General features: G+C 33.1%; 2 protein-coding genes across 2 annotated transcripts; one reads left to right on the forward strand and one right to left on the reverse strand.

Annotated features, from left to right (window-relative positions):
* The first annotated feature begins 2,415 nt into the window (after positions 1 to 2,415).
* LOC109339785 (IRK-interacting protein) lies at positions 2,416 to 4,811 on the forward strand. The gene is made up of 2 exons (XM_019577303.1): positions 2,416 to 3,151; positions 3,962 to 4,811. The coding sequence occupies exons 1-2, from the start codon at positions 2,497 to 2,499 to the stop codon at positions 4,735 to 4,737; spliced, it is 1,431 nt and encodes a 476-aa protein (XP_019432848.1). The 5' UTR covers positions 2,416 to 2,496; the 3' UTR covers positions 4,738 to 4,811.
* A 13,981-nt stretch (positions 4,812 to 18,792) lies between these two features.
* Positions 18,793 to 23,880, reverse strand: LOC109339786 (mitochondrial uncoupling protein 2-like). The gene is made up of 9 exons (XM_019577304.1): positions 23,551 to 23,880; positions 22,379 to 22,597; positions 22,215 to 22,293; positions 21,207 to 21,340; positions 20,994 to 21,092; positions 20,784 to 20,888; positions 20,246 to 20,320; positions 19,783 to 19,869; positions 18,793 to 19,175 (listed from the first exon to the last, which is right to left on the reverse strand). The coding sequence occupies exons 1-9, from the start codon at positions 23,629 to 23,631 to the stop codon at positions 19,152 to 19,154; spliced, it is 903 nt and encodes a 300-aa protein (XP_019432849.1). The 5' UTR covers positions 23,632 to 23,880; the 3' UTR covers positions 18,793 to 19,151.
* Between the last annotated feature and the right edge of the window lie 1,863 nt (positions 23,881 to 25,743).

The raw sequence follows: 25,743 nt of genomic DNA on the forward strand, positions 1-25,743 counted from the left end.
TCCCAAGAGCCCAACTTGAAACGCGAATCCACCCGTTCAAAATCACTCGAGGACAATCTAACGGTGGCACAGAAATTCAGACGACGGAACTGAAACGAGCAGACGCGTTGGTTGAACAGCTGAAGTCACCAGAAGGGAGGCTACCAATCCTACACGTGTTAGCCTAAAAACAAATAACCATCATGACCTACCCCTATACCTGCACCTACCCGACCACACCACATCAGCCGCATGTACCTAGGCCATCCCCAGTCCACCAGCTCGGTCATCCCTGACCAACCTAGTAAACTAGGGGCAATTGTTCTACCCTGGTCCTAACCGAGATATCTCCAATCCAGAGTCCACTAGCCTGGTAATTCCTTACCAACCTAGAAGACTAAGGGCAATTGTTCTACCCCGGTCCTAACCGAGATATCTCCAAATCCATAGTCCACCAGCCCGGTCGTCCCTAACCAGCCTAGTAGACTAGGGGCAATTGTTCTACCCCGGTCCTAGCCGAGCAATCATCCATTCGTTTAGAGCATCACATATAGTGCCATGCATACCCCCAATACCCGACTCAGATGGACCCACTTATAACAAAAACTATAAATGTTCTTGGCACAACATTAACACGTCTGGCCCACCATTTAATGCACCTCTGACCCACCATTTAATGCACATCTGACTCACCATTTAATGTACCCCTGGCTCACCATTTAATACGCCTCTGACCCACCATTTAATGTGTCGCTGACTCGCCTTCAATGTCAGATAGTAGACTGCCTGCCACACCGCCTACATATTCCACCTGTCCGCAACAATTCAACAAGAGCAGATTCACAGGACAAGGAAGGACGACTAGAGTACGTCTTTTATGCCCGTTAGATATTGACCAATGACCATATGTCATCTCAACATTTTTTAAGCTCTATAAATAGGAGAGATCATACATTGAGTACAAAAATTTTATTCCCTCATTTATTGCTGCACTTATTGCTACTCACTACTACTTCTCTCTTATTTACTCTCTTTATCTCTCTAGAATATTTCACTGACTTGATCGTCGGAGAACCTTTCAGGTACCTCCTCCAGCGAGTCCGGACAACAATCTGACCAAGTTACCTGATCACTTACATTCTACTGGGCGTCTTCTACTGACCATTACTCCTCTATTCCCGACTATCCCCTTTCAGCATAAAAGAACAGTAAGATACAACCCAACTGAATTTTCTTGTTTTGATCGAAGAAATTCAAATAGAAATTTTCGACAGATCCATTTATCTAATAAGAATCAAATATATTTTTTATTCACAATTTTATTGGTACCACATGCTTTTTTTTCCATTCCCCTTACCACCGTTGGCCTCCTTCAACTGCGGCACGCCACCACATTTGCACCAGGTCAATCACCTCTCTCATTTTTTATTTTATAGAAAACTTGTGGTCGCTCATGTTAATTAACCAAACCAGATTTAGAATTTTCCTTTTGTCCTTTCCTTATTAGATTGACCGGAACATTCACCAATTCCTCTCTGTCTATGGTCCGCATGACCTGTCTTCTTAAATGAGGGGAGTTCGCTATTCTAACCAGCAGTGGCATTTCCCTTATCCTGCGCACACTCCTCGTGCATAACTCTGACACAATGTCACTAGTTAAATGAAACACTTGGCCACATACACACCCAGCACATGTTGGAACAAACTATATCAATTCTTTAATGGCATTATTGACTCACAACACTATTTTTCTTTTCCTGTTCCTACTTAAATTTATTTAAAACTTTTAATTACATATATTTTTATTTTTAGAACTTAATTGGTTTTGACCTTTGATAGTACTTTTTTCCTTTTGTCTTTAATTAGTTATTTTCTATCTTTGTCATATTTCCATTTATTATCACTGCATAGTTTGGTAAAGTATTGTTATGATGATAGATAATTAGGTCAAAGTGTAATATTTATTCATGAGTGTAAAAATTTATAACAATCAATATATTATTAATCATTTATTAATAGTAGTAGAGTCAATAAAAATAAAACATGTATAATACATGATACAGTTATAATCTATAAAATAATGCATATATTTTTTTTGTAAAATCATTCTAACTTTCAAAGCAACAATCCAATTGAAAAATTTGTATTGTCCCATAAAATGATAGTTTTTGGGTGAGAAATTTTTTATATAAAATGTAAGAAATTTTTATATTATTATTTTATTCATGTTAATTATCATTCATGTTTAAATATAAAAGGAATATATTTAGGGTCCCATAAATATATATTTTACATATCATTACTTAAAAAATATATTTAAGTTAAAAATTTAATAATTAAATATTTTTATCAGATTATACAGTATAATATAAGATGCAAATGGAGTGAAGGATGCAATTTTTTGTTCATATTTATTAAATTATAAGAAATTATCTTCGAAATAATTGTTAGAGTTCTAAACTTCTTTCTTTCTATTCTGTTTGTTACTCTCCTTCTATGCTCAACAGCTTGTGAACAATGACGAGAAAGGTGTCCAATTTCTCTGATCTGATCCAAAGGGTCACTTCCTCCTGTCTCCTCCACCCCCTCGCCGCCGGAAGTTACGACGTCGCCGGAGAAAATGAAGAGGAGTCTAACTCACTTAGTGAAACAGAAGAAAACAGAGACGAAGAAGAACTCAAAGGATATGAGGATGAGAATGACAATTACGACGAAGAGAATGAAATGATTGGGTTCAAGGTATTGAAGTTGAAGCAGATGGAAGCGATGATGGAGGAAGTGTTCGAAACAGTGTCGTCGATGAAGAGAGCATACATGAGTTTGCAGGAAGCACATTCGCCGTGGGACCCGGAGAAGATGAGGGTTGCTGACGTGGCGGTGGTGGCGGAGCTTCGGAAGCTGGCGGTGTTGAGGGAGAGGTTCCGGCGGAGCGGTGATGGGAATGGGAGGAGGAAGGGTAAGAGGAGAGGAGGGGATAGTGGTGGTGGAAGTGGATTGTCGTTGAGGGAGGTGGTGGGGCCGTATGAGGCAGTGGTGGAGGAGCTGAAGAAGGAGGTGAAGACGAAGGACATGGAGGTTCAGAATCTGAAAGAGAAGCTCGAGAATGTTGTTGCTAATGGTGGTGATAAGAAACCTGGAAGATCTCAGTCAAAGAGGAAACTTGGAGTTCAAGGTAATCTAAGCAGCCACTCATTCCGAAAACGTCAAATGTTTGATTCCTAGTAGGGACAGTCATTTACCCTGCGAATACCATTCCTTATACCAAAAAAAATAAGCAACCCCTCATTCTTTTTGGTTTAATAGAAGTGTTTTTGTTTGAACTTAGCAAGGGTAGAAAATTTAGGGAAAAAGTGAACTTTCTTTACCTTTTTTCTTGTTTTCATCGGATGCATGTTTTATTAACAATTTGGTTCTAAATATCCTTTCTAAACCATTGTGGTAGTGCTTAAGATCTATCTTGATATTATGTAGTTGCTCTGTATGGATCATTCGCTCTAAATCTAGTTTTTATTGCCTGTATTTAGCTAATAGATCATCACATTGTATTTCTGGTTTGTTAGTCTCAGATTTAATTATTAATGCATGAGTTAATTAGACATTATAAAAGAACTTAGATTTTCACATTATGCAGTTGTGTATTTTCATTAGTGGGGTAAGGCTTTTCTTTCTGTTATTAACTAATTATTGAAATATGTTCAGTTAACAGTGAACAGGAGAAAAAGTGTCTTTTACTCAAATTGGTTAGAAGTGAAGAAGAGAAAAAGTGTATTTTAAAGTGATTCTTGCATGAGCATTTTGGTTTAGCTTTTGAAAAATTCCCAAATGGCATGATTTGGTTTAGGGTTTCAGAAGCTCATTCAAGCTAAACCGAAGTTGCTATAAGACGAAGTGAATAGATGATCATGGTCTTTATCTCTACCCAGATTGAAATTACTTCTTGACAATAGGAATCTCAGTATTTTGTGAAATTTTGTTTTTGCAGCAATTGCAGCAGTCCCATCACCGGAACTCTTTGAAGCAACAATGGCTCAAGTAAAAGAAGCATCAAAGTCGTTCACATCTCTGCTGCTCTCTCTCATGCACAATGCACATTGGGACATTACAGCTGCTGTTCGTTCCATTGAAGCAGCCAATGCCTCCACTGACAAATGCCATACTTCATCTGTATCCATCGTCTCCGCTCACCATGCCAAGTATGCCCTTGATTCCTATATCTCCAGGAAAATCTTCCAAGGATTCGACCACGAGACTTTCTACATGGATGGCAGCCTCTCCTCCCTCCTCAACCCTGACCAGTTTCACCGTGATTGCTTCACTCAATTCCGGGACATGAAATCCATGGATCCTACTGAGCTCCTTGGAATCTTGCCAACATGTCACTTCGGTAAATTCTGCTCCAAGAAGTACCTTGCCATTGTCCATCCCAAAATGGAGGAGTCCTTGTTTGGTAACCTGGACCAGCACAATCATGTCTCAGCAGGAAATCATCCAAGGAGTGAGTTCTACAATGAATTTTTAGGGGTGGCCAAGGCGGTGTGGTTGCTTCATTTGCTTGCATTCTCATTCAACCCAACACCAAGTCAGTTTGAGGCAAGTCGTGGAGCCGAGTTCCATCCACTGTATATGGACAGTGTAGTGAAATTCTCAGGTGGGCGTGTGCCAGCTGGTCAGGTTGTCGGATTCCCAGTTAGCCCTGGATTTAAGCTCGGAAATGGGTCTGTTATAAAAGCTAGAGTTTATTTGATAGCTAGAACATAAGGTTTTTGGAGTGATGATTAAAAGGAGTTGATGATAGTGATCAAATATTTGCGTAATAGGATTACCAGGCTACAACAGAAGGAACAGATGATTTTGAATCAGCCTTTGAATCATTTATAGTTCATTCTCAAATCTGAAAGCTACTCATCTTTGTTGGTTAAAGTGGGACTAGCTTGTATCACTTCAACATGTGATCCTTAATTCAATATTTGAAATTCTGTGTAATAAAAAAATACTGTTGTGGTTCCTACTTAAAATGTTTGACATTTTTCAAAAATCAGTCCTCCACTGATAGGTACCAGTTTCAACATTAACATTAAAATTTGACTGAAACATGAAACACAGTGCTAATTTTGGGTTAAGTTGAGACATCAAGGATTGTTGTCTATGGAGACGCAACTTCAGGAACACCCATTCTCTTTCCTTAAAATCTGTCTCATGTCTCTTCCAACCAGTTTGTGCCTTCATCCTTTTATGTGTTGTGAACAAATATGGTTTCAGCTGACGAAAGGCTTCATCTCTCTCAATCAAGCCTCTCTGAACTGCTTCAACCTTGGTATCCCCTTTAAAATATGCACCAAGAGTGGTGGTATTCTCCCATACACTACTCGAAAAGGTGTTTAACTGATTAAAACAAGCAATTATAAAGATATGAGAAATATAAACTCTTTCGAAAATGTTAACTCAAAAAGCGTGCAAGTCCCCATGGTTAGATATTACATAAAGCAATAAAGAATTTATAGTTAGAGAAAATAACTTATGTATTTATATACTTGTTCAATCTCAACTGCTAAGTCGAGTCCTATCATCCATAAGGATTTTCACTAGCATGAGTATTCAAAAAACTAATCAATCAAGTATTAATTCTTACACTAAGTTAAATTGTGATTACTGTGATTATGATCGTTGTGGTATGAATTATTTTGTGAGTAAAAAATAATTTTGAAATTGATGTGGTCTAATGCAGCTCGATGTGGTTAAGTGTGGCCTGATGCTGCCCAAATGTGGTTACATCATTGTGATTTGGTGTTACACTGCAATTGCAGCATGATGCGTTTGTAGCGGTCATCACAACCACAATATTATGGTCACATCACGTAATGCAGTTTTCAATTTGAATCACTAGGTCTAACAACTAAATATTCTTTCTAGACCAAGTATCTCCAAACTCTAAACTTAACCAAATATTCTTTACTTATCAAGTCTTTTCAGGCTCTGATAACTCAACAAAGTTGATTTGTTGGTCTTTAATAACTCACTACACAATGATATGAATATTATTCTATGACTCGCTAAGAAACAAATCTTAAGATTTACAATTGTAAACTCTCATAATTTCTCTCATCTTAGTTTATCCAATGCAAAGATATTACAAAGAACTTAAGCTATAATTTAACACAAATAGAATTTATATACAAGAAAGTACTTTTAGAGAGTTTCTATGCACTTAACTTGTATTTTCTCATTCTTGTGTCACATTTTTGTATTTTTGTCTTATGAGGTTCTTCTTCCTTTTATAGATGAGTTTCAATTACTTTAGAGAATGTTCCAACGGTCTTCAAAAGTGTTCATTTAGTGTATAAATTAATTGAATTGGTTCATTGAGTCTTGATATCGAGAAGAAAGTTATTGCTTGAATCCATTGTGTCTTTAACCATGTCGAGTTCTATATTAATTATGTTCGATGCATTGTATTTGAGTTATATCTTCTCTCTTGATCATTAGCTTCAGACATTTAATAAGACTTCATGCACTTGCATAGATAATTATGATTATTCCTTTATGTATATAGATTGGTCTTTTTCATCTATTCGTTGGTTAGAGAGCACAATGTATTATATTTTAAGAGCACTAAGTTTCACATAGGAAGAAAAAAGTATCTAATAGTTGAACTATTACTTATCACAATAAATATGTTCAAATGATTAGATAAGTAGAGATCCATACAAGATCAAAACAAATGTATCATACAATATAGATATTGGACAGGTTAAAAAAAATTCTTATATAACTTATGTTCTTGTAAAAATCAATTAAGCATGAGTTATAACAACATAATTATTATAAGATTTAATTTCATATTATTTATTAAAACGTCTGAAAAAGCATCAGAATAAATGTTGGTTCCACTAAGATATTTTTCAATTGAAAACATAAAAGAACTATAATTGTAACTAGGTGACAAAAACAAAACACACATTCTCCTACAACTTAATCAATCTTTCGATTCTATGTTGGCATTCAAGTTGCTTACTTTTTCATAACAACTTTATGCAATTTTAATAAGTTTGAAAAGGTTAGAGCATATTGTGATATGGAGAGTGATTGTCTTACGAGGATCCATATCAAACGTATGTGGATATTACCGAAAACAGAATAATAAGAACAACAACTTGCACGGTTATTAACAAACATACAAACAGATATACAATAAATACTTTTGTACAAGATTAACAAGAACATAGCAAGGAACAAGTATGCAAAATATTAGTTCCAGATTCGCATTAAAACATATTGAAACATAAAAGAGAAAAGGATAGAAAAGATTGCGTAGGGATTTTATCCTGGTTCGTTTTGTTGTCCACTGCAAAACTACATCCAGTCCTCCCCTCTGATTTGGGAGATTTTCCTTCTTCACTATGGAACACAATGTACATTACATACAAGCTTCCAATTACAAAACTTGAACGCTCCCTTCTTGGAACCCAAAGAACTTCGGCACCCTTGGTTTGACCTTTCCTAAAACCGCCTCCCAAGAAAACCTTTCTTACGCGATTCGGCCCCAGCCAAGGTATCGCTCTTTATCCCAAGACCTCCAAGTCTTTGTGTGAAGAACACCTTACCTAACCGCAACTAGGATTTTCTCAATCCTTTTACAATAATGCTAAAGCCTAAAACCTAAGCAAGAACTCACAAGACGTCCTAGTCTAATATGAATGTTCATGCATGAGGTTTCTGAAAATATGCAATCTTTAAAGAACTATCTTTTTCTTTTCAAGAAACAGAAGAATAATGCAAGAAAGCTTTTGAAAGAAACATGCAATATGAATGTGAAAGCTAAAGCCTTAGCATGATCTAATCTTTCTCCTAATTCAACACTTTCTAATAGATTCTAACAATGATGATATATATCTTTTCTCTTGTGTTTTTCACTCTTCTTTTTCCTTTTTCTTACTTAGCCGTTTATGCAATTAGCCAGTATTTATACAAAATAGATTTTGGCTCTTAAAAACGGTTTTTCAGTTATGCTGTTAAAACAGCAGAAAAACATACACGTTAATCGATTAAGCCATGGGGTTAATCAATTAACCAGTGTATTTTTAATACATGATTAAATGGTAAACTACATATAGGTTATATGCTCTTGCAATATATGATTTCCAAAATATAATACCTTTAATGCACAAAATCAATGTATATAAATGCATGAACCTAATTATCATATATTTCTAGATGATGTCCCATTTTAATGGATTGATTACTTTATTAAGTCTTGTGAGACTCACACCTAGGTTTACCTAACCTAGACTCAATATCTATGGCAAGCAACTTAGACTTCTAAAAAGATAATAAAGAATTATAACATAAGTCTAATAAGACACCACTTGAGCCTTCGACATGTTGATTGTTGAGCCATCTTCAAGCTTTAGCTAATTCCTTGTCTTCATCAAAACATAGGCAAACATTGCTAATGCAATCCTTGACGCTTTGCACTCTCAGATCTTAGAGCTTATAAATACATATCGTTTTCTTTATCAAACAAGCTTTCCAAATTGATAAAGTTCTCTCAAATACATTATGTCATTTGAGAGTTATGCTTGTTTGTCCTGAAATAGTCTTGTAGGAAGTTATGGTGACTTGTACAGATTTCTTCAAACATATATCCTCCAAACCCTAAATGTAAGATTAGATAGAAACTAAAAGGGGATGAATTAGTCGTATAGAGTAATGGTCAATTTTTCTGCTATGATTTCAAAGTGTTTATGCAGCGGAAATATTGCAAAAAGATCACCAATAAATAATTCAATAACAAAAGAGAAAGAGTAGAGAGAAGAGAGAAAGAACACATAATTTTTATACTAGTTCACCTTCTTGTCCACTAAAGGCTACATCCAGTACTCTTGCAACACAAGAGATTTCTTTACTACATATCTTGAGTTGTAATTACAATTTCTCTCCCCAAGACTCCTTGTACCTTACACACTCACAAATACTCAACTCCCTTGGAAATCAACATTTCCAAGTACTCTTTTTCCCCTTCTCACCACACCCTTGTGATGACAAGTTTACAACAAGTTTTGAAGAATGAATTATATGGCAGGATTGTCTTTACAAGATATAACAATTCTATAACTTGTAATCCTCTAACTCAATACACTTAGTATACGATGCTCTTGAAAGTAATTAAGTATGAAAACTTTAGAACTTTTCACTTGAACCAACTTCGGAATAATTCTGAAAGTTTAGAACAAAACTTGCAAGAAAAATGCAGAGAATTGTATATGAATTGTGTATAATTTGTGTATTCAGATCATATATGGAATGAGTGTTTTAATAGCTTTAAATAGGCTTCCAATCAGTCAATATACCCTTCCATAAAGTTGGGACATGATTGGAATGAAACCCATTGAGTTTAGATAAAAGTTGTTCAGTTTGGATTTGAAAATCTGGCTATAACAGCTCTGTGTAATCTGTTACACCATGATGTAATCAATTACTCAAACTCTCTGTCTGAGAATTAATCAGTTAATGCAAGACAGTAATTGATTACACTGTGTAAAAATTGATGGATAAATTTTTACTCAGTTCGGTAACTTGTTACATAATCTCATTAACTTGTTACTCACTATTACAAAGTTCAAGTAATTTGTTATCTAAGTCTAGTAACTTGTTGCTCAGGTCATGTAACTCGTTACTTAGCATTTTGAAATTTATTTTACTTTTTCAAATTTCATCTCGAAATAGTTTTTCACTTTCATTTGAGCATTGCCTACTAATCATATTAGAGTGTAAAGGATAGAAGTACATATTGAAAACTTAGACTCTAATTGAAGCTTGATCTTTTTTGTCTTCAACATCTTCCTTTTTCCTTCTTTTTGAGTGATGTTGGTGTCTTCATCAAAATTGTGTCAAATTAAGGAGCAAGATCTTATTCACACTAAACCCCAAACCATAAAATACTAAAGTTTTGCCTTGTTCAATTAGCATTCCAAATTGACCAAGAGTCCATGTTTTCATTTATCCATCTGAGAGTTAGGCTCTCTACACTAAAGTAATGTCTTAATGCCTTGTAGCTGAAAGTCATGGTGGGATATCACTTGATGATTAACCCATAAGTCCTGAACTGAATGTCTAATTCCATTCAAACTAATTTCATATGAACAACATTGGATAAAGATGTAATGATGTGAAAGTATCATATAATTCATATGTATGAGTCAAACCCTATAAACCACTCTTTGGAGTTGTCCAGCTTATGGGGACATCATATGTCTTTGAATTTGAAATGATTGTAACTTGAGTTATAGTTGCTATTTTCTAATGATTCCAAAAGGTATGGAAACCATATTCAACCTAGTCTTTGTTTTCCAGATTTTGAGGGTTCAAGTTAATCTTAATGTCTCTAGTGCATTTATCAATATCCTACTGTTAGGAAGAATTTAATTCTAAGCCCAACCGACTCTAGTCGAGATTGGCTAGGTAGTGCCAATGAGCTTCTATCGTGCCTAATTGAAATTTCATATACTCAAATTAGATGTTTGAATATATTTCAATACCCATAACCACATTAGGACAATTCTAGTTAATTTCTAATAAAGCTACAAGATTCGTAGATTAACATTTTTAAATACTATTAGGTACTCGTGATACGGCAAAGCTGTGACTAGATATTATTAATTTGGATGAAAATACAAGTATGGAGAGAAGTTCTTTCATGTATGAGCTTATAAATGATGCCAACGATAGCGTGCATCTCTAAGCTAGGCCTAAGGCATATATAGTCGAATACTATTTCTATGGATGTGAGTAACTGGGCATTGCGACCCTTGGACTTATAAATTACTGATTTGATATTGAATATATTTTATTTAGTATATGACTTTATGCTGGATCTGTGATCTTGTTAGATTTTTGTCTTGAAAATTGAAATGTTTGGCATACTTGATGTTATCTTGATGGAATGATTGTCTGATGATTCCAAGCAATATGAATTAGCTATATTCTTGATATGACTATTCAATCCTGATAATAGAATCTTAATCGATATGAACAATTGAGTATATTATATTAGTTTTGAATGAGTATTTTCTAATTAGATTGATTATTGAGAATACTCAATTAACTGACGCATCATTATAGAACCGTCATCGTACATTCTCATGACATGTCATATGAGTATTCCTCCTAGAATAAAGTTTGAAAAGACTGTGTTTCTAAGAAGAATGGAACGAAGGGAATGAAAATGGTTTTATTGAGTTTTTGCGACCAAAGGTCTTTTGAAAAAGCACTAGATAGTATTTTTCGTGCAAACTGGCAAAGCGTTATTTTGGAAAAACATGTCAACGTGTAGCTTTAAACAAAGGTTAGATTTTCTAAGTTAAAAGAATGCAATTTGAGAAACCATATTTCTAAGGTTGTTTTTCAAAAGTGTCAAATCAGTAATTGTCTTGACTTACCATAAAATGATTTTTTGGTCAAAATCTTGCTTTAATAAAGTTGTCGTCTTTACCCTAAAAAGTTTCCCTTCATCTGAAAGGAACTGTTGACATGTCTTGTATGGATCATAAGATCCATATCACTAAGTCTACTATTGGTAGCATAGTCAATTGGAAGATACGACATTGCAGATTTTGTATCGAGAACCTAGAGGGGTACCCTATTTGTGGGACTTGGTTGAGGGGACACTACAAATGGGGATTGATCTATCAGGAAATGGGTAGCTCCCTTGTGTCGACATAACTCCTTTTAGTAACCGCGATGACTTTTGACACCCCCTTGAAGGTATTATATTCAGGGTGATGCAACAGCTATCTTTGATGACCGGTGGGTAGATTGACGTTACCGAGTGCATGGTATTTCGCCTATGAGTTACCAATGGTTGGCACGTCATTATAGTCATCATGTTCACTTCCTAAGAACAACATAGAATTGGTCGGGCTCAACTAGTGCCAATACCATTGCTGTTAATGTTATGTTAGGGGTCATGTTAGGAGTTATTTCTCCATGCATTTATGTATGAGTTGATAATTGTGTCAGCTGACACCATACATGTTTATACATCATGATATTGACATTCCACATTTGATTACATCCATGTAATAATTATTATATGACATTTACTATGTGAATCTAATACCTTATTTGTTGTTTATATATCATATGTGGAGGTACTTACTCTCCTAAAATTTTAGGGAGTACGTGACTTCATGAGGAATGATTGTGCCATCGTCCGAAGGAAAGGAAAGACAGTCCTTATGACTAAGTAGTTTGTTGCTCTTTTATAGGATGTAACACTTGAGTCAATGTATTATATTTTATCCATGACAAGTCAAGAATTTTATACTCCTTTTGAAGGATTTGTCAAGACAATTTCCATTTATTTTGTAGTTCAAGTTCAGTGTTATATGAAAGATATTTTTGGAAAATTTTATTTTCAAAATTCTCAATTGACGTTACTTCCGCCATAAATCATTTTTTTATTCGTTTACTTATTTTGATTCTGCTGAGTCAGGGTGTTACAGATGTAGCCTTTGATGGTTGAAGGTGAATGAGGATATATGCTAGTGTGAATCTCTCTATCATACACTTTTCATTTATGCAATATTTATTTTTACTTTAAGACTTCTGTTACATATATGATTCGTACAATTTTTAAGAAAATCAAATTCTGGAAAAAATTAATTCACCCTCTTAGCTTGTCATATGTAGTTATAGGTTGATCGATCAACTTGCTAATAGATAGGGTATTGTTCACAAGTATTGCTTGAGATTTTCACACCCAAAACATCCTTATAGTTAAGATATCTACATGGAGAGAAGTTAAGTTTGCTTCTAACTGTGGGAGTGACTTCATTTGTAGTCTTCATTTGCAAGTTGTTATAATAAAAAATAAAATCATCTCAACATCCATAGACGTATCTGAATCTCCTTGAAGCATACACTTGTTGCCATCACGACTCTGTGAACACATAATTTTCTCACCTGTTATTTTCACATATTTTAAAATAATAATAATAATAATAATAATAATAAGAGCTTAAAATAATAAAAATGTGATGGGATTGAAATTAAAAAACATTAAAATATTGATAATTACAATTTTCATTATATATTTACCACAAGAAATAAATTATGAACCACATTTTGAATATAAGTAAAGTATATCAAATCAAATAAATTCGACATCAACTTGATTGGATAAAATAATTACAATGAGTAATAATGATTATAATTTGCAATTAGAATAAATTCAATGTAGGAAATAATTGTTAAATTCATGATTCCCATCATTTTCATTTTTTAAAATAAAAATAAAAAGCCTTTAAACCAGTGTTATGAGTAATTATTGATATATTAATAGGGATGGTGACCATATTTTTTAACTGAGTGTCTATTTTGCCCGATAATAGAGGGGAAAATCAAAAAACAAGACACACAGAAAACAACGGAAAACACAATATCTAAGTATTTTTGTTTTTGTGTGAATCTCTTATTTTGAACCTTGTGGTCAAAATGTCTCTTTACAAATATGTTCTCCTTGATGTGTCACAACTACCTCTATCCCAAGTCCAACATTAACATGTGACACTCCTTCGTTTCCCATTTCAACCAAGTACAATCTTACTCATTTTCTTCGTTTTTCATTCTACCTTTTCTTATAATAGTAATTATGGTTGGAAACGAGTCGAACTACAACTCAGCTCGATGAGGATTTGCTCACCTTCAAACTTGACTCGAGTTTGATACAAATTATTTTTTAGTTTGAGTTCGGCTTAGTTAAAGTTCATGAACTGTTTGGCTCAACTCGAATTGATTCATTTGGATAACTCAAATAATTAATTCATTTAAAAAATATTGCGCAAGGTTATATATATAAATATAATAGTGTTTATATATATAATAACAATAATAATAAAAAATAATATATGAGTCATAGTATAATAACAATAAGTATACAAAATTAGTTATATATATACATACACATTATATATACATATATATATATATATATATATATATATATATATATACCCAGTTTATGAACCTATTGAGTTGAACTGTGTCCAGCTCAAGTTCAACTCGTTTATTTAACGAACTTAATTTCCAGTTCAAGTTTAGCTCATTTGGTCCACGAACCAAGTTTGTTAAGCTAAATAACGAGTTAAATTTCGAACAAATACCAAGTTGATTTGATTCATTGCTAACCCTAATAATAATAATAATAATAAGTGTAACCATATATACTATCAAGACAGACAATAATATGAATAATAATGAATTCTAGTAAAAATGAATAAATGAGTGTTTTTTAATAAAAATAAATGGATATGGTAGTTTCTTTATAATAATAAATATTAAATGGTGATTTTTTTACAAAATGGTAAATACTTCAAATGATTTACTCCTTAAAATAAATAATAATAATGATAGCATGGGGTCATATTTTCACTTATTTCCCTCGAATCATCTTTGAATAATCATGATATGTCATTTTTATCATTAAAACTCATTGTTTTAGTAAACCAAAAATAAATAAATAGACCATTTAGTAATTAGGTAATTGAATAATAACAATAATGATAATACTAAACATTTTTCTTTAATGATAAACAATGAATACGAAAATAAAATAAATATGAATTTTTTGTAATTCTAAAATATAAAAAATAAGGATGGGGAATGGTGGCCTATATTAACTTATTTTCCTCAATACATCATTTGAATGGTCACTTAGCACTGCATTAGATCCTATAAATTAATAAACACATTCAATCAACATACATTTTTTGATCTAGAATTACTTATTTTAGATTCTTTATTGCTCTTGGCAATACGTAGGAGCAAGATATGATATTGTCAAATACAAAAAATAAAAAAGTAAGTTTTTCCTAATAAATATATAAAATAATCAAACAACTTTAGGTATAAAATTAGTTCATACAATTAGTAAGAGTAATGTCTAGCACAAGTGAACCAGGAGCTAACACTTTCTCCAATCTGTTATCGACTACATAGTCTATATTTCTAACTTAAAGATTAGTGCATTTTGAAATTGGGCATATATAGGATTTTCTTTATTTTTATTGTATAAACGTGATGGTGACTCCAATAAGTCATGTAAGTGGACGTTCAAGCAAAAATCATGACATGTTAGTTGGTGACTCTACTAGAAACATCTCTTAAGAGAGTGGGACCTAGAAAATGTTGACTTCATGGTTTACTATACCCTTTTGATTCTTTTTAATTAATTTACATATTAAATATTTGAATATACTAACTCAAAGCTTATATTCACTTATATTTTTTTGGGGTGAGTTGTTATTTTAAACAAGTTTCTATGCTTCTGAGCACACACAACACAATAACTTGTGTTTAACACATATATGCCTTATACCTAGATAATAAAGATATTTTAGGATAGGGAGACATTCACTTTACTTATCATTACTTCTATCATCTCTCGTATTAGTAGGATAAAGCACTCAGATTGTTATTGATATTATGAGTTAGAAGTTTGCTTTGGTCTCTAATTTCTCGCTCCAGGATACTTGAATTTTTCTTCTTTTGAGGAGATGAAATATGAGGACCTTTTTACAAGTCTACAACCTTTTAAGGAAACCACTATTATTATGCCCTAGAACTCTACCTAAATATGGTGACTTTTAAATGTTCCAAAAATATCCTTGTAGTGTGCCCTATATAAGAAAGACAAATAAAACGTATCATGTTAAAACAAACAATGACTCGTAGTTCTTAAATAAAGTGACTCAAGTGTCACCATAATTCCTAATGGCATAGGATATCATAGCACATTGATATTCCTACATTGTAGACACATGACATGTTCATGTAGACACCCATGATACCACCCATCATCCTAAGGGTTACTTTCACCATAATAAAGATCCAGAGCAACGTGTGTTTGCCCTAGGTTAGCCTGATTAATATGGTGCTTGTCAAAATATTATGACATTTCACACTTTGTAATGAAAGCTAAGTTACATCATGCATAAACTTAGAAGGCCCACCATCCATCCTAGTTAGCCACAATGATAAAAATCATTATTTATTCTAACTAATATATCAATTGTAATGATGACTAAACCATTCCAAGATATAATTAATTACACTAAGAGGCATTCATTTTGTATTATCACTCACATACTCATCCACTTACCCATACATTCTTCACTTATCCATTAATTCACTCAATGCACCATTCACGCATTCCTTGACTTAATCATTCATTCATGCATAAATGCATTTAAAAAATGCATATCCATGCATTCATTAACTTATCTATCATTCATACATTAAAAAAAATATCAGTCATACATTCAAAAAATATACTAGTCATACATTCATCCACTTATTCATTCATTCATGCAAGCATTTAAACAATGCATTTTGGGCATTACCATATCGTATATTCTAACCTCCTATCTCACTATAGCATTGCACTCATTAATATGAATCTTCCCATCCACTATCATAAAAATCAATATATCATATTGTACATCTCTAAATATTTCAAGTATATCATCTAATAGATATATTCATACATTCCTAACCATATGCATCCAATATTTTCTTTTCAAATAGTTTCACGCATTAAAAAAAATCACATACATTTCTTAGTCTGATGCATTTCCATGCATAATTTCATATTTGCATATTCACATATACCAAAAGACCACATTTTCACTCGCTCATGCATCCCATTATTTACACATCCATTCACCATATTTTTAATAAAAAAATTAAAAATATCTCTTGAAGAAATAGGGACAATAATCAATTTAACTTAATTATTGTTTTTAAGCACCCTTATAACATTTATTTTCAATCAAGAATAAGGTAGAATCAAAATCAAATTTAGAGCTAGCAAAACTTAGGGAACAAATGAGTCATGTTATATTTTGAAACTCATATTGCCCTCCCAATGGCTTTAGTGTCATTAAATAACAGAGAACCTATGTTCCCCTTTTCAAGAATAAAAATTGATTTACTATTACATAACTTTTTAATAAGTACATAGTAACCTATTGAACATGCAAATAATTATTTCATACTTTATTCCATAAATCATATTATCTAAAAAGTAAAAGAAAATAAAACAAAATTAATTCTTATATTAATATGAGATATTTAATTCCATTATTTAAATGATATGGATGATGATACAAATATAAGACCTGAAGTGATATGGATCTTTAGGTAGATTTTTCTTATGACACAAGATTTCTTTTATAATTTTTCAATCACTAAGAAAACATACATAATCACCTCATTTGATCCTATTCATTATACAAGAAGATTAGTTATGTATTACTAGCAAAATGTCAATAGCATAGGAGAGTAGTTTTTCAATAGTTTTCTTGACATTCAATTATTAAGAAATAAATACAATCATCTATGTCATAGGTCATTTCCCCTATCTAACCCAGAGGATAAGGAATCCAAGGTATGTCAAATAAAAATGTTCACCAATCAAAATGTGAAAGAATAAAAGAGAAAAATACAAAAGTTCGTTGATAATCCTTAATAAATATCTCAAGGAAAAAATAAGGCAAAAGAAGTGCACTATCAATAACTGTCAAAGGAACTATTAATATCCTTCCAAGAAGATTATTGTCTCCATCTCAAGTCTTTACTCATTCAATCATAAAATCACATCACAACACGATAAAATCCTATTAATTATTTAATGTCATCTCATAAAACATTTGAAAATAAGACAAAAGATAAACATGGGCATGAGAAACATATGTGTTAGCCTTATATCATTTTCTTTGAAGCCCTTAGTTAGGACATGAAGCTTAAAAATACATTGTCAATTTGATTTGCCCAAGATACATGCTATGTTAGAGAAAAGCCCACTTCACTAAATCTCACAAAATTTTGATAAAAATATCTCATCTTTAAAGCACTGGTTAAAATTCATTATTTCTCTATCATCATTATCAACCTTGACACATCACAACTCATAATCCAAAAACATTTGACAAATTTGTATGACTATTGATTTTAGTATTTTCTTTTCGATAATTGTGCATGAAACAAGAGCATTAGAGCAAATGAATGGCAGAAGCCTCTAACATTTGGGCAGTTTTTAAGATTTCTCATGTCTATTGTTTTTCAAATTTGAATAGAAGGGATGACTCCCAATATCTCTCACTAAGGCAGTTTTTGGATTAATCTCATTATTTTATCAAGTAGAAAATTCTAAGAAATACAAAATTGAGGTAATAGTAAAGTTGCTTATCATACTTTATATGAAATCAAAACTCTCTCGACCAAAAGAAAGACCTTAGATTATCATCTTCAAGAAGCCTTTTACAAACTGCTTCATTTGTTACTCAAATAAATTGTACAAGTCTCCCGCTTCCCAAAATTAGATACACTACACCCGAGGGTGTTAAAAGAATAAAATGATAAAAAATAAAGGAAAAAAAGGATGTTGGGTTGAAAACCCATACGACAAACTAGTAAAAGAAGACTGATTATAAGTCGAAAATCTTTAAGGCTGACTTAGAATCATACTAAAAGAGAAAATTCCCGAAAAATACCTGTACTAAGTATTATATGAATAATTAGGAAAAAATAAATGAGTACTCCCAAGCAAAGACTTGCTACTGCTCATCCTTTATTATACAAATTGAGACAGCTTTGTGGAAAATATAAACTTTAATCTCTGAATGAAAGTTGAGACTTCAAAATTGGCACACTTCACAATTTTGTTGAAAAACATCAAAACATTTTAGGTTTGGGCATACAAAACATTTGAATAGATGGGTCTAGTCAAAACATTCTTCAGTCTATTTGTCTATTCAATGAGTCAAGAAATCAGAAACTTCTTTCCCATACAATCATATATAAATACAGTACTGTGTGGGCATTCGAGCAATGTAATATACTAATTTGATGGTCCATTCATTGTCCAAGAATATAACAACCGAGACATCCTCATGGTAAAAGTAGGAAACAAAAAAAAAATTGAAATTTGACAGTTTATTCAATGATTAATAATATGTGAAGCATGACATCCATCCACATTGCAGAAGTGGGAAATAAATGTGGAGAGGACACCTTTAATTTGGAATAAATAAATTTGATGACCATTTCATAGCACTCATCCAAGAAGCAACAGAGTATTTCTGCATGGTAAATCTCATAATCTTGAAGAGTGACAATTATCCTCTAAGAACTCTCTTGGCCTGTCACATGCATCAAATAATGAGTACTTTGACAAAGCAGAATCAAAAAAGTCAAAATACATTTTCATTTTTAGTGAAGGCCAAATACAACTTGTTAAGTGAAGCATACCAACAAAACAGCTTAAAGATATCAAAAGCAGTCTTTTGTAAGTTACCAGGCTAAACAAGGTGGTTTTATTTCACACAGCAGTAACAAAAGAGACAATTTTACGGGCAAATGTACATTCGTTTTTACCAAATACCAATGTAGAGATGGGACCATTTTACTCTGCCAAGACAATTTTCAGACAGAAGATCTACTTATGTGGTTGTAATCAAGGTGAAAAAGAAAAGTCACTAAAAGATATTTTCTTCTATTGAGTACATGGGACGTTAGAAGCTAAAGCAGAAGAACAAATGTCCAGAAACTATTGTATTCCTGCAACTATTCTTCAATTAAAAACCTTGATTAGATCAAGACAACTTGTATAGTGAACCTATACAAGTTGCTCAAACTCTTACGCAAGGCATTTATAATTTCTAAATGGATAACAGGGTACAATAAGATGTAGTGTAAATTAAATAAGGTAAATCTATTGGCAGTTCCAAATAAATGTGAATATCTTACTTGTTCAAGGGTAAGAAACATAATCACATTCCAGGCTCCTACTCGTCCAAAATTAGGAAGGAAACCTTTATAGAATGCCAGAAATCCCTGCAATACATTTGTGACATGAGCCAAACTGCCCAGAGAAACCAAAAATAATTTTATTCATTGTTGAGTTTGGTCGAGATCAGAGCAACAAAATTTGTAGCAAAGTATGGAAAATATATTCATTGTTTGAGAATTCAGTACTTTCCAATAGCCTCTTTAATTAAGCATTAGAAACTTTGTGTCCTGTCTCTCACGCCGCCTTATATAAGTGTCTTCACCAAATAGATTCATAGAACAGCCAAAGAAATTTTCAAAACTACAATAACAACAAAACAATGCTAACTATGATGATAAAATTTTTAATTTCTACAAGATTCGTGATTTTGAAGTGCCATTACAATAATAACAAAATCAAATAAGGAAGAATTTCACAAACCTCATTAAATGAAGTTTTGAAAAAGCAGTCAAGCGTGCTTTTGTAGGATGAATCCCCCATCATCCTAGATTTTACCTGGAAAAGTTTCACCACACATGAATCATCACCATCTCTGAAAAACTAGACTGTGTTGCTTCATAAGAGTTTCACCAAAATTGTTCAGTTAAACATTTCCATGTATGCCCGCTGTAAAGAATCTTGCAAAATTTCTAAAATGTCAAATGGCAAGATCCTCACAACTTCACATGGATGTTCGTGGGAGAACACAGTCAGAATTACTCAAAAGTAAACTTTCTTATAAATAGTAAATGTGTTTTTATTTTGGCAAAAATCCAGCATCAACATTTTTAGCTTTAGGCCTGTAACTATGCAAGATGCAGCAGAAACATGTTAAACCAAAAGGTTAAAAATGAAACATTTTAAATTGTCATCCTTCTTCTGTTTCTTTTTGTTATAAATTGGACTTGTCATCTAAAATGCAAGAGCGGCAAAAATGGGAGAGGGGAGAGGAGAGAGGAGATGGGGTACTAGCACCTACCACATCAACCGGAGAACCAATAAAGACAGCAAAAAGACCTGCGCCTAAGCCAGCTAGAAGGTGAGTAAAGCCATTGTCCATGAACCCTGGAATTTTCAAAATCGTCTGCATAAGTATAAAGAATCAGAGCAGCATTGCGATTACTTTATATCAAGCAAAAGTTTGAATTATAATATAAGTCAATTTTAGAATACCCTATATTGTGATTACCTGTTTCACTTGATCATAACTAGCTAGTTCAGCAGCATTTATAATTGCATTCCGTGCTACATTGGGCCCAAGCCCAGTCCACAAGGCTCCTAATCCTTCCTAGCATAACCAGATAAATTTATACATATAATTAGACTCGATTACAATATTTTCAACATATAGTCATATAGAAAGGAACCAAACTAAAAAAAACTCATCAGAAGGAAGTCCAACTTGTCTCGCGATAGTGGAATAAGCATCCATTGCACCAGAATAACGCTTAGGTACCCCAGGTGGCAATTGGCCTTCAGCTTGAAGCCTAACTTTGACTAAGTCAGTTGGGTTAGCAATTGTGATTGCCAAAGCACCTATCACAAGTTAAAAAAATGATTAAAACATATAACGCAATATCAAACACATTCAACTGGACAAGGAATCACTCTATTTAAAAGAAAAAATACAGCTTCATGGTATTTGAGTCTACTTGTTAAAAAAACCAATTCTCCTTAATTTTGTTCTAAATTTCCTTGTCACTCCCATTTGCACCTTCTCCAATTTACAAACTTCTTTTCAACAACTCTAGTATCTGAATTTAAACTCAAATACTCAATTACTTAACACCAGTGATTAAAATAGCGGCTGCAATATTGCGGTTGTGGTGACTACCGCAACTGCATCACACAAGCAATTGTAATGTGATTCCGAATCATAATGATGCGGCCGCATCGGGGCATAACGCAACCGCATCGGGCCGCAACGCAACCGCATCGAACCACATTTAGACCACATCGAATTCAAAAATATTTTTTTAATCACACAATAATTCACACTGCAATGGGCACAATCCACATTGCCACGGCCACAATGACCACAATCGCAGTAACTGCAATGTTACCGCAATCACAGTAACTGCAATGTTACCGCAATCACGATCGCAACCACAATTTAAAACACTACTGAACACCTTTAACTCTAATGTACATTATATGACAAACATTTCACATTATTGATAAAGTTTCGTGCAATGTCAGAAAAAATAAGCCGTTAGCTTTAGAAAGAGAAAAACATAGCTTAAATTCTAATTTTGATGTAGTATCAAAGCGGAAAAGCCAAAAAAAAACAATGAAAGTAATACAAGCCTTTTTCCACATTGAAAGCATGGAGGATGATAACCTCGAAACAAAGGTGAGAAGGTGAATAAATGCTATGCAATATGAAATATAACTGTTCAGAATTACTCACCTGTCACCAGAGCAGCAAGTATCATATGGTATATAGGAACCTCTCCAACAAATGCACTTCCAACAAGAAATGTTTTGACCTGTCCATTGTGCAGTTCATATGTACAACCCATGTTCCTCCAACGACATAGTCTTATTCAACAAAAAGAAGATATTTATACTCACAGGATCATATAACCCAATTCTTAAGCCCCCATATACGCATTGGCGATGCAAACCAGGAACAATGCCAGTCCACAGAGCTGATATACCCTCTTCTCTAGCGATGGTCTTAATCGTTCCCAGCAAGCCCTTGTATTTAGGTGAAGCCGCTCCATCTTCTGCTGCAACCTTCTTCTGGAGCTGAAGCCTGACCTTAGCTGTGTCCAGAGGGATAGTACAAAACTGCATGAAAGCCAAGCACAAAAGAATAACTAGAATTACATCCAATGGGGAATGCATCTAGCTGCAATTTCAAAAGCACAGTTAGCCTTATAGACACAGAGATATTTATTAGAGTAAATACTCATTTTAGTTCTTTATGTTTTTCAACCTTACTAGTTTGGTTCCTTAAAAATTGGAAAACCCAAAAATGGTCCCAACTATTTCAAATGTGGGTCAAATTAGTCCTTTTTAACACGTTGTGTAACATCTGATAGGGACTAATTTGACCATAAAATGACTAATTTAATGCGCATTTGAAATTTTTGGTGATCATTTTGGTTTTTCAATTTTTGAGGGACCAAACTGGTAAGTTCAAAAAATCAAGTGTGTATTTACTCTATTTATTAATACTGTACTTCCCGAGAAGCAGAAATGTAAGCTATAAAGAGCATGAATCATGACAATGATCCTAGCATCAAGCAGGAATAATGCTAGGTGTACATGAACAGAAATTAGTATGATTTCATTGGTATGCAACTTCACTCACTCGAAACTGGAATCAGTTATAGAGAAACGAGGGAATTAGTATGATTTCCTCTTCCTCTTGATAACTTACAATTTCAAATTTTAGTTGAGAGAGCAAAAACAAAATAGTTATGCAGAAATCAGGGAAGTACAGCAAGGGGAGCAAAGAAGAAAACAATAGAGAGCAAAACACTTAAACACCCAATTCCAAGCCGAAAACAAACAAAACCTATCTCATAATGCACATTGCCAAGTTATTATATAAGGAACAAAACAACACATTTTAAATGGTGCAAATTCACTTTTCACAACCTCTAAACATATATAGATACAATACAAATAACTCGATCTACACATTCGTTAGTGTATGATTCAGTTTCTAGAGTTGAAATCAAGTTACATTATATTTCATATGCTGAACAACTTGGAAAAGAGTGAAGGTAACTTACCTCGGCGACACAAGCAGCGAAAGCGCTGCACAAGAAAGCTTGGGCGAACGTAATATCGGGCCTGGGATTCGGATCTGACATTATTGTTGTTGGGTGAGGTGAGAAGAGAAATGATGAATTTGGAGAAAATAGAAGTGAAAGGAGTTAAAAGTGATGGATCTGATGAGTGATTATGAAGGAAGGTAGCATTGAAAGCAACTTCTTCAATTTAATGTATGACAGGATTTCAACGAGTTACTAACCGACTGAGATTGAGATTGACACTTAAACAACCCTATGGGTTTTTTTGTTATCTTTTTCACTGCGCCCAATTTTACTTGTCCCACTCAATTTTGAAATTGGGTGTGATAGAGTACTTTTTCAGTTTATGATGTTTCTCTCTAATAAATTAAAATTATTAATTTAGTTTCCAACAATTTTAATATAAATTTATGGTAGTTTTTTCATCTATACCATTGGTTAATATTAACAGGTTTACATAAATTGTTAATTAGTGGCTTGGTCACATGTCTTTCATTTATGTAGGTGTGTTTGACATGTCATTGGTCCATGTGTGTTTGTTTTTCCCTTATTAAAGTAATGTCGTTTTAACTTTTTTGAACATAAATCCTTTTACACAATAACGTCATTTTTTAGATTAATTTTTTTAAATAAAAAATGAAACTCATGATGACGTCATGTTGAATTATTTTTTTTTAAATTTAATTACAATACGATATCATGTTGGGTTTCAATTTATTTATTTTTTAAATTAACTCAAAACGACGTCATCTTGGGTTTCTACTTCCAACTAAAACCAAGAAATGATCGAGTGTTCAATCTCTCATGATCTGTAACAAAAAACTCTAAGTCATCAACAATGAAAAGCAATGGCAAAGTGAGCACTTATAGCAGCCTTGATCTGAGCATGCATTGCAGCTCTAGTGTGGCTAATAGGTCTTAGTGTAGAAGGTTCCCTCCTCTAATGTGCCACTGTAATAGGGTTGTTGTTATATACACATCAAAAACTCTGAAGAACCTAGTGAGACAATTCTATGACTATCCATATTTTAAGGTTATCGTTTTTCCATATTTCTAGGTTTTCTCCTTTTGTTCCTCCCCTTTTATGACATTTTCATTGTTTTGTTGGAGAAAGTAAATATTGTTCCAATTTTTTATGTGGGTAAAAAATTGGGAAGGAATTCAACCAATGAAGGAAGAACACATGATGGACAATGCAATAGATATGGGTGAGTTGGAAGGTAATGTCAAGGAATTTCAAATTATGATGAAAGAACATGTCAAATGGTCTAGAAAAGTTGTGCTTGTAACTATTGTGTTTTGTGTTGTATTTGCTATTATTTTTATGTACTTTTGTTTCGAATTAGATAGTGTTTGATGATGGTGTTGTTTAAGTGATATATGTATTGAACATTGACTATGAATGAAATGAAATCATGTTGGTATTTATGTTGTGTTTGGCATAATGTATATACACTAAAAGAACCAAGAGTTGAGACATAATGTATTTCTGTTGTATTTGGCTTAATAACAAATGAGTTAAACAAGAGTTGATAACATAATGTATATACACCAAATTGTATTCATTACAAGTTTGACCAAAATAAAAGAGTTAAACAAATTAACAAATGAACCATGAAGAATCATTGAAGAATTACAATTGTTCCATGAAAATAAAAAGAGTTCAACATAATAGAAGACTTCATTAAAAAAAAAGACATCAAATGAGAGAGATCATTTCTTGTTTGCATTCTTTCTTGTGGTTCTTGGTGATCTGAACCTTGCAAGATGTCTTTTTGGGATTGTAGCTGGATCTTGTTTTGGGATTGCTACTGCTTCTCGTATGACAAATGGTTCTGAATTGGTAGGTGGTTCTTCTGGTATGGCAGTTGGTTAAAGTTTGTCATCTTCAAAATGAAAAAAACATAGCAAACTATTTTAGTCCCTAAACATTATATTATGTCTCAATTATGTCTACAATTTTGATATTTACCAACATAATAACATGCATGTAAAGTGTTATTTATCAATCAGGGGTTTTGTAAATGACTTGTGTCTCAAGTAAGTCACCTTGCATATATTCTAATCTTGTTCATTCTTCTTAAGCTCCTTCCTTGTTGTTCCTTGAACTTTAAAATTTTTGGCATAATGCCCTTGTTGATTGCATTTTGGGCATGTAGGCTTGCATGATCT

Source organism: Lupinus angustifolius, unplaced genomic scaffold, assembly GCF_001865875.1.
Source record: "Lupinus angustifolius cultivar Tanjil unplaced genomic scaffold, LupAngTanjil_v1.0 Scaffold_108_12, whole genome shotgun sequence".
Classification (NCBI taxonomy): domain Eukaryota; kingdom Viridiplantae; phylum Streptophyta; class Magnoliopsida; order Fabales; family Fabaceae; genus Lupinus; species Lupinus angustifolius.